The sequence below is a fragment of the Monodelphis domestica genome, chromosome 3 (genome assembly GCF_027887165.1).
Source record: "Monodelphis domestica isolate mMonDom1 chromosome 3, mMonDom1.pri, whole genome shotgun sequence".
Taxonomy (NCBI): domain Eukaryota; kingdom Metazoa; phylum Chordata; class Mammalia; order Didelphimorphia; family Didelphidae; genus Monodelphis; species Monodelphis domestica.
Window position 1 is genome coordinate 502,251,000 of NC_077229.1, and position 15,661 is coordinate 502,266,660.

General features: G+C 34.7%; 1 protein-coding gene across 8 annotated transcripts in view; it reads right to left on the bottom strand.

Annotated features, from left to right (window-relative positions):
* RNF180 (ring finger protein 180) overlaps positions 1–15,661 on the bottom strand; it is a 241,463-nt gene that overhangs the window by 108,543 nt on the left and 117,259 nt on the right. Inside the window, exon 6 of one of the 8 annotated variants that reach the window (XM_056824869.1) lies at positions 10,678–10,764. The exons of the other annotated variants lie outside the window; for them this stretch is intronic. Within the exon in view, the coding sequence (XP_056680847.1) occupies positions 10,711–10,764 (54 nt within the window). The 3' untranslated portion in view covers positions 10,678–10,710. The remainder of the gene's footprint in view (positions 1–10,677; positions 10,765–15,661) is intronic. 8 annotated transcript variants of the gene reach the window in all.

A 15,661-nucleotide genomic window follows, 5' to 3' on the forward strand; every position in this document is an offset into this window, starting at 1 on the left:
GCATTAAGTCCCTTGAGCTGATCTGCAGAGCTGAATGTGCCCCGAGGCCAAGACTTCCAGAGGCAGAGGCCTACAATAGAGGTGTGGTGGCTGAAGGCTGTGACCAGCCAGCCCTCTTCTCTGCTTCTCTCCTCCGGCTGCCTCCGTGTCAGCTGTGATCAGAGCCCTGAGCTTGGCTAGTTATGGCAGCAAGGCACTCCGTCCAGGCTGGAGCCCTCGCCCGAGATCCCAGCAACCACCAGAGTCTCAGCCCTGTGGGGGGGGGAGGGACCCGGGGATCTTCTTTCTTTTCCTTAAACCCAAGAATTCAACCTTCTCTGTGTACCTTTGAAGTCGAATTGAGCAGGACAGTCCCGCAGCTCTGTCACGTGGTTGGATTTGGCTTTCTGGTCCTCTTGAAGGCATTTGTTTTTGATTATACCAACCAAAAAGGGTTTTCAGAGCAACTGACTTTTGCTGCTTCTAAGCCGTCGTCTTGACTTTGCCCTGCCTGCTTTTAACTTCCAAATGATGACATGAATCTTCTTTCCACCAAAGAAGATCTACTGGGCATATTGTAGGCTTTTACCACATTTGGATTGTGTTGTTATTCTGGTATTAGGCTCTGGCAAATTAATAGATTGTGTTTTTATTCAAATCTTATATTTTTATATTAGTTTTCTACTCACTTTTTGAATAAATTATGCTCCATTAAAATGGGTAGAAGATAAACTACTTGACACTAACTCAAACTTTGGTGTATTCTTGTTAATTATATTTTCCTAACTTTTCATTACTATATTAATGGAATAGAAGAAATAACAAATACTATAAAATAAACAATGCTTAGCAATAGAACATATTTCTATAACATGAATATTTGAGATACCTCAGAATCTGTTTGTTCATTCAAACAAAATTGTGAAACAAAAGATATATAGTAAAGAGTAGACACAGGTGGAAAGTAGTTGTATTTGTACCTTGGATGTCTGCTTAATTTCTGTTTATGAACTGCTTGATACCAAGGAAAGACTTATTTTTTTTTCTGAAACTAATATGACTGTCCAGATCTCAATTTTTTTAGGAATATAGAAAGTGGGCAAACAATTCAACTAAACAAGCACTTAATATGTATTTACTAATAAGCAAGAGGCATAAGGGAGGCTAAGGACTGGGCATAAAGTAGCCCAAATTGAGTCCTTACCCTCAAGGAGAATACATTTTATTTAGAAAAAATAAATATGACCTTAGAAAATGAAATAAAAACATTTTCAAATTAATGTCTTGGGAGAGAATACTAGTAATTGGGGGATAATTTTCTTGTAGGAAGCATCAATTAAGTTGAATTTTGAAGGAAGCTAAGGATTCCACAAGGAAAAGCTAAGAATTCTAAGCTAGGATAGAACCTGTGCAAAAGCATGGAGAAAACAATGGAATGCTGTGATTGATAAGAGTATACAGGCTAGTCTTGCCAGAACACTGGTTGGCTGAGAGTAATCTCCAAGGCCTTGAGATGGAGGCTGGAAACAGAAAGGGGAACATGTTATTAAGCTAAATGATGGAAACTGTATTTTATTCTAGAGATGAGAAGGCACTGCTGGAGTTTCTTTAGTAGTGGAATGAAAGGGTTAGAGCTATGCATTAGGAATATCACTTTAGCAGCTGTGTGAAGGATTAGAAGAGAGACATGAGGCAGAGAGAGAGAGAGGAGAGAGAGACAGAGAGAGAGACAGAGAGAGAGAGAGAGAAAGAGAGAGAGAGGGAGAGAGAGAGAGAGAGAGAGAGAGAGAGAGAGTAAGAAGAGAGAGAGTAGAAGGCTACTGCGATGGTCCATGGGATAGACAAGGAGGGCTATGTGAGTGGGGAAGGGGAATGACTGCTGAGTATATTTTGTAAGTGATATTGACAAGACTTGGCAAGACTTGGGAAGAAAAAGTGGAGGATTAATCCAATATTCATATTAGGAAGAGGGAAGAGTTTTGGGAAAAAGATGAGTTCTGTTTTGGACAGATTGAATTTGAGATACTCTTGGGAAATCAAAGTGGACGTATATACTTGGGGGTGAAGTTCAGGAAATAAGTGGGTTAGATAGAAAGATCTGGAGGTTGTTTTCATAGAGGTTCAATTCATGATTTGATATATACCCCAAAAAGAAAGAGTATGTATAGAAAGATGACCTCGGGTATACTCATGCATGGCAGATGGAACAAATCTGAAGGCCTTGCCAAGCAGAGTATGAAGAGACCACAGATCACTTCTCAAATTCAAGTAAGATATGGGAAATGATAACTAAAAATGTTTGAGGCCTGAGAGAATATCCAGTTCAATCCTATCATGATATGTCAAATTTTGGGAGAGATGTCTACAAGATAAATGGAAATGATTATTCTAAAAAAAAAAGATCAACAAGTTTTTACAAAATATGACCTACTCAAACCTCAGTCATAAACACTGTGTTTCATTCTCCCTGCTACATAAGTCACCTTCTAGGGTGTATAAAGTGTTTTGAATAATGGCTTGAAAGAGTACAGGCTCCTCCCTAAGCAGTTAACTTATTATATAAGAGAGATTTAGGTTCTGGACAGAACTAAATGCAATGAATTATAACCTTGGCTCAGACACTGTGTATGTGGCTTTGGAGAAGTCACGTTTAATAAATATCAAGCTCACCAACGTATTATAAAAATTACACTGTTCACAGAGATGCCAAAATCCTAAAATAACTATAATGCAGGTCACATTCAAAAGGAAAGTTTCAAAGATTCTACAGAAAACATTTCTATCTATGTGATAGTGCCCTAAAAATGTCCTCTTATAGTACAGAGAACATTTAAGATATATTCCATTTGATGATTTGGAGAAATTCTCTTTCCTAAATGTTGAGAGATGTAATTATGCTTGCACATAAACTTTGTGCTACTTTAAAAAAATCAAATAGTTGGTTTCACAGGGAATAATCAGGAAAGACGAGCACAATGATAATGGAATGCATATAAAGGAAGATGTGCTCATTATACTGAATTTGAGCTAAAAATTTCTGACAAAATTCTGTTATTTTCATTAATCAAAATTTCATACATATATGTTTATATTTATATCTATATATAGGCATGCTGGAAGGAGGGAATGAGAGTAACAACTGCCTTGTCTACTACGCTCTTACTTTTTATTGGCAAGTTAGAGATCAGCAGCTATATGGCTAATGAAGTAAATATTCCCTATTTATTTGTTAAAATGAATCATTTTAGAGAAAGAAGGAAGAGCTATTAGAGTCCTGATCTGCTGTCTGCCTAAATATAAGAAGCCTCTTAGTCATGTCCTTGACACTCAGAGGAATAATTTTGTCACCACAGAATTACTACTAGTAGCTCTGTTGAAAAATCAAGAAAGGTGCACAGATATTAAGTGCTCCTGTATCCAGCATTGTAGAGGATATGATGAAAATTGCTCTGATTTAAAGGACCTAAGAATCTAGTTGAAAAGACAAGGCAAAACAAAAGCTAAGGGAGAGAAATATGGTATACAATCTAAGAACCATTTGTATGTTATATAGTAGATATCATACTAGAGAAGCTCAAAGAGGAAAAACAGTAATATACATAGAAAGAACCTAGGACTTAATAAAGGTTCCATGAAGGAGTTGTAGCTTAAGTTGGACTTCAGCCAAAAGGGATTGTTAGAACAGGTGTTTTCTTTTTTGTTTGCTTGATTTTTATGAGTGTTTTGGTATAAACTGGCCCTTTTTCTCTAGATGGTGACTTTTCAGATATGTGGTATTGAAGGAAAAAGAGTAAAATAAAAAAAGATTTTGCAGTTTCTGGACCCATGATTAGGACTTTACCAAAAGTTAGTAGAGACCTTGAAAAGTTAGTAGGGACCTTGAAAATGCTGCATTTATTTGCATTTTCTTTGACCAAATTGTCCTTTAATTTCCATTTGGCTGGAGTTTTTCCTATTTTACAAGAACTAAGGAAAAGAACATCATTTCCTACAATTATTCTCTGAAACACCACAGAAGACTCAAGACACTAAATACTTTGAGCCTCAAAAAGCCTGGGAAGTGAAGGTAAGTATAGGAACTCAGATGACTTGGATAGAGTAAGCAGGGTTGACTATAACTACATACATATGCATACACACAAGCACACACACACAATTGTAGGGAAGGTTAAGTAGGAGACAAAAGGACCCTAGACATATGAACTAAAACTAGTCAGGAGAAAGGATAAGGATCTGGCAAAGGGATTGAGAAGACTTTAGTAAGAAAAGGGAAATGCCAAGAGATTAGTGTCATGAAAACTCAAAGCCATGAGAATATCCAAAAAGTCATTGTGAGCAATAGTGTTAAATGCTGTAAAAAGGCCAAAGATGAGCATTGAGAAAAAGACTTTGAGCTTGGTATACTTGGTAAAATACTTTTTTTCTCATTTCTTTTTTACTCTGATGTTTAATACACTCACCTTCCTAAATTTTTAAAAAACAGGATTTCCACAATGTCTCCGAATTCCATGGATTACTGTTTATGTCATGGAAAATTTTTGTATCTTATAAAAGGTAAAAGAATGAAAATAGCTGATGAACAAAGTACTTGGCAAAAGCTATTATTTTGAATCATAGAAATATAAAGTACAATACCTATATGTACAGAACCTATTTTGTATACTTACAAAATGAAAATGTACTAATTTGTCTATTTTGTGTAATCCCTGATTCAAGGACCTGTTATAGGTTTATTTTCCTTTACTTAGAATTTTTATACATAAGACTTTGACATTTTATATTTCATTTGCATATTTTTTCTCTTTTATTTGGATTTTTTGAATTTTTTTATTTCTCTTGCTAATTGATTCCTATACTTCATATCTCAGCCATGCATCCTTAAGTGATTCCTGTGTTCTTCAATATCTTCCTTAGGGGGGAAATGTATTATTATTCTAAAATGCAAAGTTTAAATTCTTTTGAGAGAAATTTTAGGATGAGAAACATGCTACCTCTCTGAATCTAGAAAATGAACTGTTTGAAGAAGGTGCCATGAAGATGCCTGCACAGATCATATGCTGCATCCAAAGATCCAGAGTGAATTTTGAGATGTGGTGATTTGAACCCTGTGGGACTGAATGCATTTGTTTTGTATGTATACTCTGATGCTGAAGGGGACTTTCTCCTATTGGCTTTTTGTCAATGTGCCTAGCAATCATTGGTTTTGTTCTCTTTTCCTTTTATCTCCAAATTACTGTAATTTAAAAGTTGGTTATGTTTACAAGATCTATTGGAGAGACCAGCCTTCCAAGAGATCTGAGGGAAAAATGTGTAATTGGAAATCTGTTACCCTAAAAACTGCATTTCCCAGGAGCCTACTGACTTCCTGTCATTACATACTTCCTATAGACAGAGGGGTAAATTCAGTGGGCATTCCTGGTCTGGTCTCTTGGCTTCCTGGGTTGTGACTGTGGTGGTAAGCAGGGATTTTGAACAGGCTGATTAGCAATGGGCACGTAGTTTTTTATGTTGTTATCTTTTTATTCCTTTATTTCTAATGATCATTAATAAATCTTTTTAATATATTACTTTAATTATGGATGATTAACTTAAATTTTTACAATTTCAATCTTAAGTCACTAACAATTTGCATTGTGTTCTGAAACAAAATACATTTATTGTTGCAGAATGTAATTTATGGTCTACAGAAATATAAATCATCAATTTGTCAGGTTTTACTTTCTAGCATATAAATATAATCATAAATAATGTTAGCTATTTTAAGGAGATAGTGGAGAAGGTTTTCATCCTTGGACATTACCAAAGAAATAGATTGCCAAGTGGTTCTATAGAATTCAAGAAGGCAGGATATAGTTCAGTGTCTATTTCTTATAGAGCTGGAAGGAACTTCAGACTCTCCTGTACTCCTACCATCTAGAATGAAGGTCTTTATTAAGTGATTCCCCAAAGAACTAGGCTTCTTTTAAAATCTCTACCAAATGGAGCCTGTAGTAATGAGAAACCCCAAGCTCCCCTATTAATCTGAAACCCCTTGTTACCAACTGATAGAGCTGAGTTTTAGAAGAATTAACAACCTAAGAAGAATAGGATCTTAAGGTACATTAAGCCTTTTGGACTGATCAGTACATTAAACTAAGGGAGGATACATTTTATTCATTAGATTCAATTCACTGTGCAATGTCCTAGATTTGACCTTCCCTAGGAGGGAAAATGAAGAAGCCTTTCTAATTTGTAAGAGATAAAAAGTAATTAAAGCTAGTTCCTCTCAATAGTGCCTAGTTTTAGATATTATGTTACATACGCTAGTAGTCACAAACATAAGGACATCAGACATATGATTTAGTCTGACTCTTTAGAATACAATAGAGACCATGGTCAATATAATAAGAAATTAATTTGAAACTATCAATTACAAATTTGTACACATTAACATTTATAAAATGAACAAACCTGTAAGTAAACCCATCAACTATTGAAACATTTTTTTAAATCAGGGAACTTATAAAATCATTTGGCTTCTATTCATATCTAAAATCTAGGAAAAGGTTGAGCATTTCTTAAGAATTTATTTTAATTTTTGAGCAAATAAGAAAAAAATTGGCTTTTATATATGTACTGAAGGATTAAGAAATCAAGTCTATTTATTCTATTACTTGATAGCTCCCTCAATGCAAAACAAATTTGGACATTTTTTGGGTTTAATTTGTTTGCCTAAAAAAGAATGGAGTGGGGGGGAACTTGTATATACACTAATTGGTTTCTGAAAATGTGCTGAGTATAGTACTGAAAATGTGAAAGTAATAAAAGAATAGACAATGACACTGCCATTTTTCCTAAGGAAGTCTGACCAATGTGGATCAATTACTACAATGGGGAATCAAAAACAGCCTAGAGATCACTTCAGTTGGCACTTTATTTCCTTGCCAAACAGAATATGAAAGCCAAAGCTGAAATCAGTATAGAATGTAAAATAATTTGCATGGTTTTAAAGAGGAGAATAGTGGAAGATTATAAGTCATTGCTTCTCCTAAAAGAGTGGCAAGCAGAGGAAGATAAAAAGAAGTTTGCAGAAAAGTTGGCAAGGGACCTAATTAAACCAAATGATCATTTGAGCAATGAGCATTTGGGAATGAAACTAGAAGAAAAATGGAAAAGAAATGCCAAGATTAGTATAACACATTATTCTCTCTATAAATCAAAGTAGACTATCACCTGTGATCTCTAACTTTATAGTCCCTGATATACTTCACAAAGAAATAGAAATGGCATTAAAGAAAACAGAAAGAATAGTTAGACTAAAACCAAATTATATGAAGGTCTGTATACTTTCTTCCTTTCTTGATATAGTAAGGGAAGGTAGAGGAGACATAGTTTTAAGGTCACTGAGGCAATGTCTTTCATTATATATATATATATTTTTTTTGGGGGGGGGTCATTTTCTCCAGTAATATTTCATATTTCCATTAATTACATGTAGAATAAATTAACATTCATTTTCTCATATTTTGAGTTCCATATTCTTTACCTCCTTCTCTCTCCTTCTTCCACCCTCATGAAAGATAAGCAACTTGATATAGGTTATACATATGCTATAATGTAATACATAATTCCATATTCATCATGTTATGGGAGAAGACATATCACTAAAAAAAACTTGAAGAAAACAAAATGAAAAATGGTGCTCTTTGATCTACTTTCGGACTCCATCAGTTCTTTCTCTGGTGGTGAATAGCATTTTTTTTTATCAAGTCCTTTGGGGCTTTCTTGTAGCATTGTACTGACGATAATAGCTAAGTCATTCACAGTTGATCATCATACATATGATATTGCTATTACTTTGTACAATATTCTCCTGGTTCAGGTTTTTTTAATTATCCTGCTTATCATTTCTCATCCCATAACAGAATTGTATCCCATTCATATACTTGTTTAGCCATTCCCTAACTGACAGACATCCCCTCAATTTCCAATTCTTTGCCACCACAGAAAGGGCTGCTATAAATATTTTTGTACAAATCAGTCCTTTTCCCTTTAAAAAAATGTCTTTGGGATAAAGACCCAGCAGTGGTATTGCTGAGTGGTATGCACAATTTTATAGCCCTTTTGGCATGGTTCCAAATTGCACTCCAGAAGGGTTTGATCATTTTAAAACTCAACCAACACATTGCTGGTGGAGCTGTGAATTGATCCAACCATTGTGTAAGGCAATTTGGAATTATTCCCAGAGGGTTATAAAAGAATGCATGCCCTTTGATCCAGCAATAGCACCACTAGGTTTGTATTCCAAAGAGATGAAAAAAAATGGGAAAGGTTCTATTTGTACAAAAAAATTATAGCTGTGTTTCTCGTGGTAGCAAAGAATGGGACACAAGTAGTGGCCATTAGCATATTTTGTTTGAAGAAGAGTGTCAAAGACTACATCTGGAAAATTGCCCAGTGCTTTCAGAGACCCCAAGTTTTTCCTGGAAACAACGGACTATGTTTTTAAAAATCAGTGATATTCTGGTAATGTTCTACTATAAAGTATAAAGCACAATGGAGAGATGTATGGGGGATGTGAAAAGCCTGGAGTATATTAAAATGAAGAACTGAGAAAGGAAAGGAAAATAGTTTTAAAAATTAACAAAGAAATTATAACTAGACAATAGGAAGAGCCATGTAGTAAGGATGAGGGACAACTGGTGGTCAGTCCATGAATTCCTACCGGTCCTCATTGTAAAAAAGAAGGGACGCTTTCTTTCTTTTTTTATAATGAAAGTGGTTGGATGGTTTGTTCCACTGGTTAGATGTGACACGAGTGGAGAAGGTCGAGTGAATCGAGTGGTGAGGGAATACGGGAGTTGAGGTAAATCTTGATGATGGAGGCGAGATGGCAGGATCTCTCCCTCCCTAAGGGGAATTAAAGCAGGGGTTTGAGATAACTTCCAGAGGGAGAGAAAGATAGTTTTCTCTCTCCTTTTCTCAAGGGAAATATGACAGACTGAATCCCTAGAGCACCAAAAGAGAGCACAAGCTGAGGGGGAAGAGATGTCTGTTTTCCCTGTCAGCTGCTTCTGAGGAAGGTTTGTAGTGTATCTTCCTCAATGGAGAATGTGTGACAGTCCTAGTCTGGACTTGTCACAGGAAGAAACAGGACTCAAGCTTTGAGTCCCATCTCAAATTGCCCAACACCCCTCCTGCTGAAGAGATAGGCCAAACCCAAATTGGACTTAATCTAAGGATTTATTTGAAATGAAGGGGAAAAACAAGCTTGAAGGAAAATGGAAGGAGGTTGCCCTATAAACTAAACCCACAGCAGTTCAGTCAAGAGGTTGTTGCTCGAGTCCACAAAATGTCTCAGCCCCTCTCCCAGCTGACTGCTCTCTTATAGTTTCTAAGCTAATATATCTAATTACACAGTCCATGGAAGATTAGGAGAGACCAAAAGAAGCAAGAGGGCTGAGATCAGGGACTTTTGTGAGTCTCTTCCCAGTTTCTTCTCAGGAATAGAGATCTTGCTGGCAGGTGGAGGAAACAATAGGATGGATTTCATTGGGAATACAGCTAAAGGCAGGAAGTCTGGGTCATCTCGTGGCTTTGGGGGATCCCTTAGCTTTTTAGAACTGAACTTCACAGCTCTCAGTCCTGAACTAGGAGACCCAGGACTTTCCAGAATTCTCCTCAGCCAACTGTTCTCCCCCACAATCTTTTGCTGTCCAAACTGTCACTGCAGTGCCTGTCAGTCAAAGTGTAGGATTCCAAACCCTACATCATGCAATGTAAAAGATCTAGAAAGAAAGTGTCCAGGACACAAAATGGTCCTTTTGTTGAAGATTATATGGGAAGATATGGATGAATGTGGATGGATCATGCTTTGCCCTATTGGAAGAATTACATCAGTGATTAGATCAACTGATTAACTGAATGCTCACTATTTATCTCTCTATTAACCTTTAAATGACCAACCATCTTAATTTTTAGAAAACTTGATAGAGGCCTAAGATTATCAGGTAGCTTCCCCACTACCCTTCATTTTACAGAGTAATCAAGATGCAGAGAAATTATTTTACCTGTCTGCAATCTCTATCATAGATTACTTTTTTAAAAATTGCATTTTCCCCAAGTACATACAGAAACACTTTTTAACATTTGTTTTCTGATATTAATGATCCAAATTCTCTCCTCCCCTATGCAAACCCCTCCCAGAGGGCATAGGGATACGTATTTCCATATTCTTCATGTTGTGAAAGAAGACACATCGCACATTCAACAAAAAACTCAAAAAGGAAATAAAGTAAAAAATGGAATGCTTTGTTCTGCATTCAGACTCCATCAATTCATTCCCTGGTAGTGGAGAGATAGCATTTTTTATCATGAGACTTGGGGTTGTCTTGGATTATTGCACTGTTGATAAGTTAAGTTATTCACATTTGATCATCATACAGTAGTGATGCTACTGTGTACAATGTTCTCCTGGTTCTGTTCACTTCACTTTGCGTAAGTTCATATAAATCAGTTTTTTTGAAATTGTCCTGTTTGTCATGTCTTATGGTATAATAGTATTACATTACAGTCATATACCACATATACTTCAATTTGTTCAGTCATTTTCCAATAACCCCTCAGTTTATGAGTCTTTGAAACTACAAAAAGAGATGTCATAAACATTTTTGTACATGTAGATCCTTCACAAATCTTTGGTCTCTTTGGGATACTAACCTCATAGTAGTATTGCTGGGTTGAAGAGTAGGGTCAGTTTTTTGGCACTTTGGGCATGGTTCCAAATTGTTCTCCAGAATGGCTGGTCTTTAAAGAAAATGACAACAAGGAGATGTCATACCAAAATCTATGGGATGCAGCCTAAATTGAATTTAGGGAGAAATGTATAACACTTAATGCTTATATTAATAAAATAGAGAAAGAGCAAATTAATTGTGTATACAACTAAAAAAAATAGAAAAAGAACAAATTAAAAATTCCCAATTGAACATCAAATTGGAAATCCTGAAAAATCAAAGGAAAAATTAAAAAAATTATTTAGAATATATTTTGATGGGACATGATTCATGATTCTCCTCCTCTGTTCCCCCTTTACATCCTCTTCCTTAAAACTGACAAACTTTCCCATTGAGTTATGAATGTGTCATTGTTCAAAATCTATTTCCATCTTATTCATATTTATCACATTCATTTTAACATCAAAAGCCTAGTCATATTCACATCGAACCACGAGATCGATCATATGTTTTTCTTCTGTATTTCTGCTCCCACAGTTCTTTCTCTGGATGTGGATAGCATTCTTTCTCATAAGTGCCTCAGGTTTGTCCTGGGTCATTGTATTGCTGCTAGTAAAAAAGTCTATCGCATTCAATTGTGCCACAATGTATCAGTTTCTGTATACAATGTTCTCCTGGTTCTGCTCCTTTCACTCTGCATCAATTGCTGGAGGTTATTCCAGTTCCCATGGAATTCCTCCAGTTCTTTATTCCTTTCAGCATAATAATATTCCATCACCATCAGATACCAAATTTGTCCAGCCATTCCCCAATTGATGGATACCCCCTTATTTTCCAGTTTTTTTGCCACTACAAAAAGTGTGGCTATGAATATTTCTGTATACATAATCCCTATTATCAATCTGGGGGTACAAACCCAGCACATCATTCAAAACTACCCTCCAGAATGGTTGGATCGATTCACAACTCCATCAGTAGTGCATTAGTGTTCCAATTTTCCCACATTCCTACAACATTTTATAATTTTTTTTTTGGCCATATTAGCTCATCTTCTAGGTGTGACGTTGGACCTCAAGAGTTATTTAATTTATATTTCTCTAATCAGTATTGATTTGGAGCATTTATTTCCATATGACCAGAGAGAGTTTTAATTTCTTCAGCTGAAAACTGCCTGCTCATATCCTTTGACCATTTGTCAACTGGGGAATGACTTGTATTCATCTAATTTGAATCAGTTCTCTAAATATTTGAGAAATGAGGCCTTTGTCAGAAACGCTAGCTAGAAAATATTTTCCTTGTATGTTGTTTCGCTTCTAATCTTGGTTGCATTGGTTTTGTTTGTGCAAAATGTTTTTAATGTAGTCAAAATTAACGTTCTCTATGTGTTTTTTGGTCATAAAATCTTTCCTTATCTATTAAGTCTGACAGGCAAATTATTCCATGTGTAGGAATATAGGTAAAGGATAACGTAAATTTCATAGATTAACTTTAAGAGGAAAAGAGGAGAATTTGGATACAAGTCCTAGGAGAAGATTCTGAGGAGAGAAGGATTGTGGGAATTTGGACTGGCATTAACTGTCACTCTCTCTCCTGCTTTTGACTGAGCTGGAAGGAGGTTTTGCTCTGGCAAATTTTCCCTTGGAAGTTGTAATCTCATGGAGAGACTGGTGATTCCTTGATTTGAGAATCTGCATTGGAGTGGACTGTTTCTCCTGAGGTACGGAGACTATCTGCCTGTAATCCATCTGCCAGAAATCCACTTGGCCAAGGTAATCCCAAAGGGCTGGTCACCTGGGACTTCAGGTTATCTAGTAAAGCCAATAAGGGGTCACATACACCAGTGAGTCCTTTCCTCTTCCTCTTTTTGCTAATCCATATTAAGTGGGTTAGTTTATAGTCAGATAGTTTTTGGGGTCTTAGATAACAGCTTGAGAAGACCAGAAGAGCGAACCCTTTGGAGGAGGGGAGGTGTAGATTGGGAGGAGGAGCTATAGATGGATAGAGTTATGAATATATTTATCATTTTCCTACCCTTAATAAACTTGTTTTTAATAATTTTAAGTGTTGTGCTTTATTGGTCCTGGGAAAGTTCTTAGGTGAGTTTTTATCACCTCCCATGCATCTAGGAAGGATTTTTATTTCACATGCTCACATAATTTGTTTAGGATGTTATCCCTTATTTCTACATCATGTATCCTTTTTAACTTTATCATGGTTTATGATGTGAGATGTTGCTCTATGCCTAGCTTCTGCTATACTGTTTTCCAGTTTCCCCAGCAGATTTTGTCAAATAATGAATTCTACTAAAAGCTTGGATCTTTGGGTTTATCAAACAATAAGTTACTATTATTATTTGTTATTGTGTTGAGGACTTAAATCTATTTTATTGATCCACTACTCTATTTCTTAGTTGGTAGCATATTATTTTGATAAATACCACTTTATAATACAGTTTGATGTATGGTACAGCTTTGTCATGTTCCTTTACATTTTTTCATTAATTCATTTTTAACCCCTTGTTCATTCAGCTGAGTTTTGATATTTTTATCATTCTATAAAAAATCATTTGGTAGTTTGATTGCTAAGACACTAAATAGGCAAATTAATTTAGGTAGAATTAAAATTTTTATTATATTGTCTCATCTCATCCATTAGGAATCAATATGTATATTATTTATTTTTATTATTTAATCTAATAATAGTTTAGATCTGAATTTATTTGTGGGAAAAGTGTTTTGTAATTATGTTCATATAAACCCTGAATTAGTTTTCATAGGAAAACCACTCCAGGCATTTTATTGACTACATTTACTTTAAATGGGATTTCTCTTTCAATCTCTTGCTGTGGGACTCTTTTGGTAGTATATAGAAATGTTGATGATTTACAAGGATTAATTTATATCTTGCAGCAGTATATCTTGCAACTTTGCTAAAGTGGTGGATTTTTTCAATTAGTTTGTTTTTCTTGATTCTCTAGAATTCTCTAAGTATCCCATCATATCTGCAAAAAGTGATTACCTTTTTTCTTCATTGCCTATTTTAATTCTTTCAATATCGTTTTTTTCTCTTATTGTTATATCCAGCATTTCAAAGACAAAAACTGAATGACACTAGGGATAATGGGCATCCTTGCATCACCTAATTCCCAATTTTACTGAGAAGCCTTCTAGCTTATTCGCATTATAGATAATGCTTGCTGATGGTTTTATACAGATGCCATTTATTGCTTTAAGAAAAGCTTAATTTATTCCAATGTCATTTAATATTTTTATTAAAAAAGTATTTTTTGTCTTTATTGAGATGATAATACAGTTTCTGTTTTTTATGGATATCTTCAATTAAGTTAATAGTTTCCCTAATATTGAACTTTCTTGTATATCTGATATAAAACTCACCTGGCCATAATGTATGATCTTTGAGATATAGTTTAATAATCCCCTTGTTCGTATTTTATTTAACTTTTTTGCATCAATATTTAATTAGGAATATTGGCCTATCATCTTCTTTCTTTTTTTACTCTTCTTGGTTTAGTATCAACATCATAACATGAAAAAATTTGGTAAAATTCTTCCTTCACCAAATTTCACAAATAATTTAATAGTATTGACATTAATTATTTTATAAATGTTTATTAGGATTCGTTTGTGAATCCACCTGGCCCTGGGTTTTTTTCCCCCATCGAATTCTTTAATGGCTAGTTCAATTTCTTTTCCTAAAATGGGTTGTTTAATTATCCTATTTCATCTTCTGTTAGGTTGGGCAATTTATATTTAAAAATATTCATTCATTTAACTTAAAATGTCAAATTTTGGCATATAATTGAACAAAATAATTATTAACCTTTTTCATTCTTGACATTGCTAATTTGGTTTTAAATTTATAAATCAAATTAATGAATGGTTTAAATATTTTATTTCTCTCCCCATCTTTTTCATTAGCTCAATGTTTTTTTTTACTTAATTTTTATTAACTTCTCTTTTGGGGGATGTAGCAAAATTGGGACATTAATACACTGCTGGTGGAGTTGTGAACTGATACAACCATTCTGGAAGGCAATTTGGAATTATGCACAAAGGGCTTTAAAAGACTGCCTGCCCTTTGATCCAGCCATACCACTGCTGGAATGTACCATCCTTGCTTCACTCCTGATCTTATTGGGAAGGATTCTAACATCACCACTGCAGAAGATACTTGCTGATGGTTTTAAATATATACTGTTTATTATTTTGAGTAATGGCCCTTCTATTCCTACAACTACTAGTGTTTTCAATAGAAATCAGTGTTTTATTTTGTCCAAGGCTTTTTCTGCATCTACTGAGATAATCAATTGATTTCTATTAGTTTGGTTGTTGTTATGGTCAACTATGTACATGATTTCCCTAATATTGAACCAGCTTTGCCTTCCTAGTATAAATCCCACCTGGTCAAAGTGAATATTTCTTGTGATAACTCACTATTAGCTAGTATTTTATTTAATATTTTTGTATCTAAATTCATTAAGGATATTGATCTACAGTTTTCTTTCTCTGTTTTTGGTCTTCTTTGTTTGGGAACTAGTACCATATTTGTATCATAAAAAGATTTTGGTAAGACTCCTTCTTTGGTAAGACTCTTTCTTTGCCTGTTTTGTCAAATAATTTGTAGATTATTAGGATAAATATCTGAGAATTCACTTGTGAATCCATCTGGCCTGGGGAATTTTTCTTAGGAATTTTCTTGATGGCTTATTTGATTTCCTTTTCTGATATGGGATTATTTAAGTACTTCATTTCTTCTTTTGTTAACCTAGGCAATTAAAAGTTTTGCAAATATTCTTTCATTTTGCCTCAATTGCTATATTTACTCTCATATAATTGGGTGAAAATCTCTTAATAATTCCCTTAATTTAATCTTTATTAGAGGTGAGATTGCCATTTTTATTCATGATATTTTTAATTTCTCTTCTCTTTTTTTAAATTAGATTAACC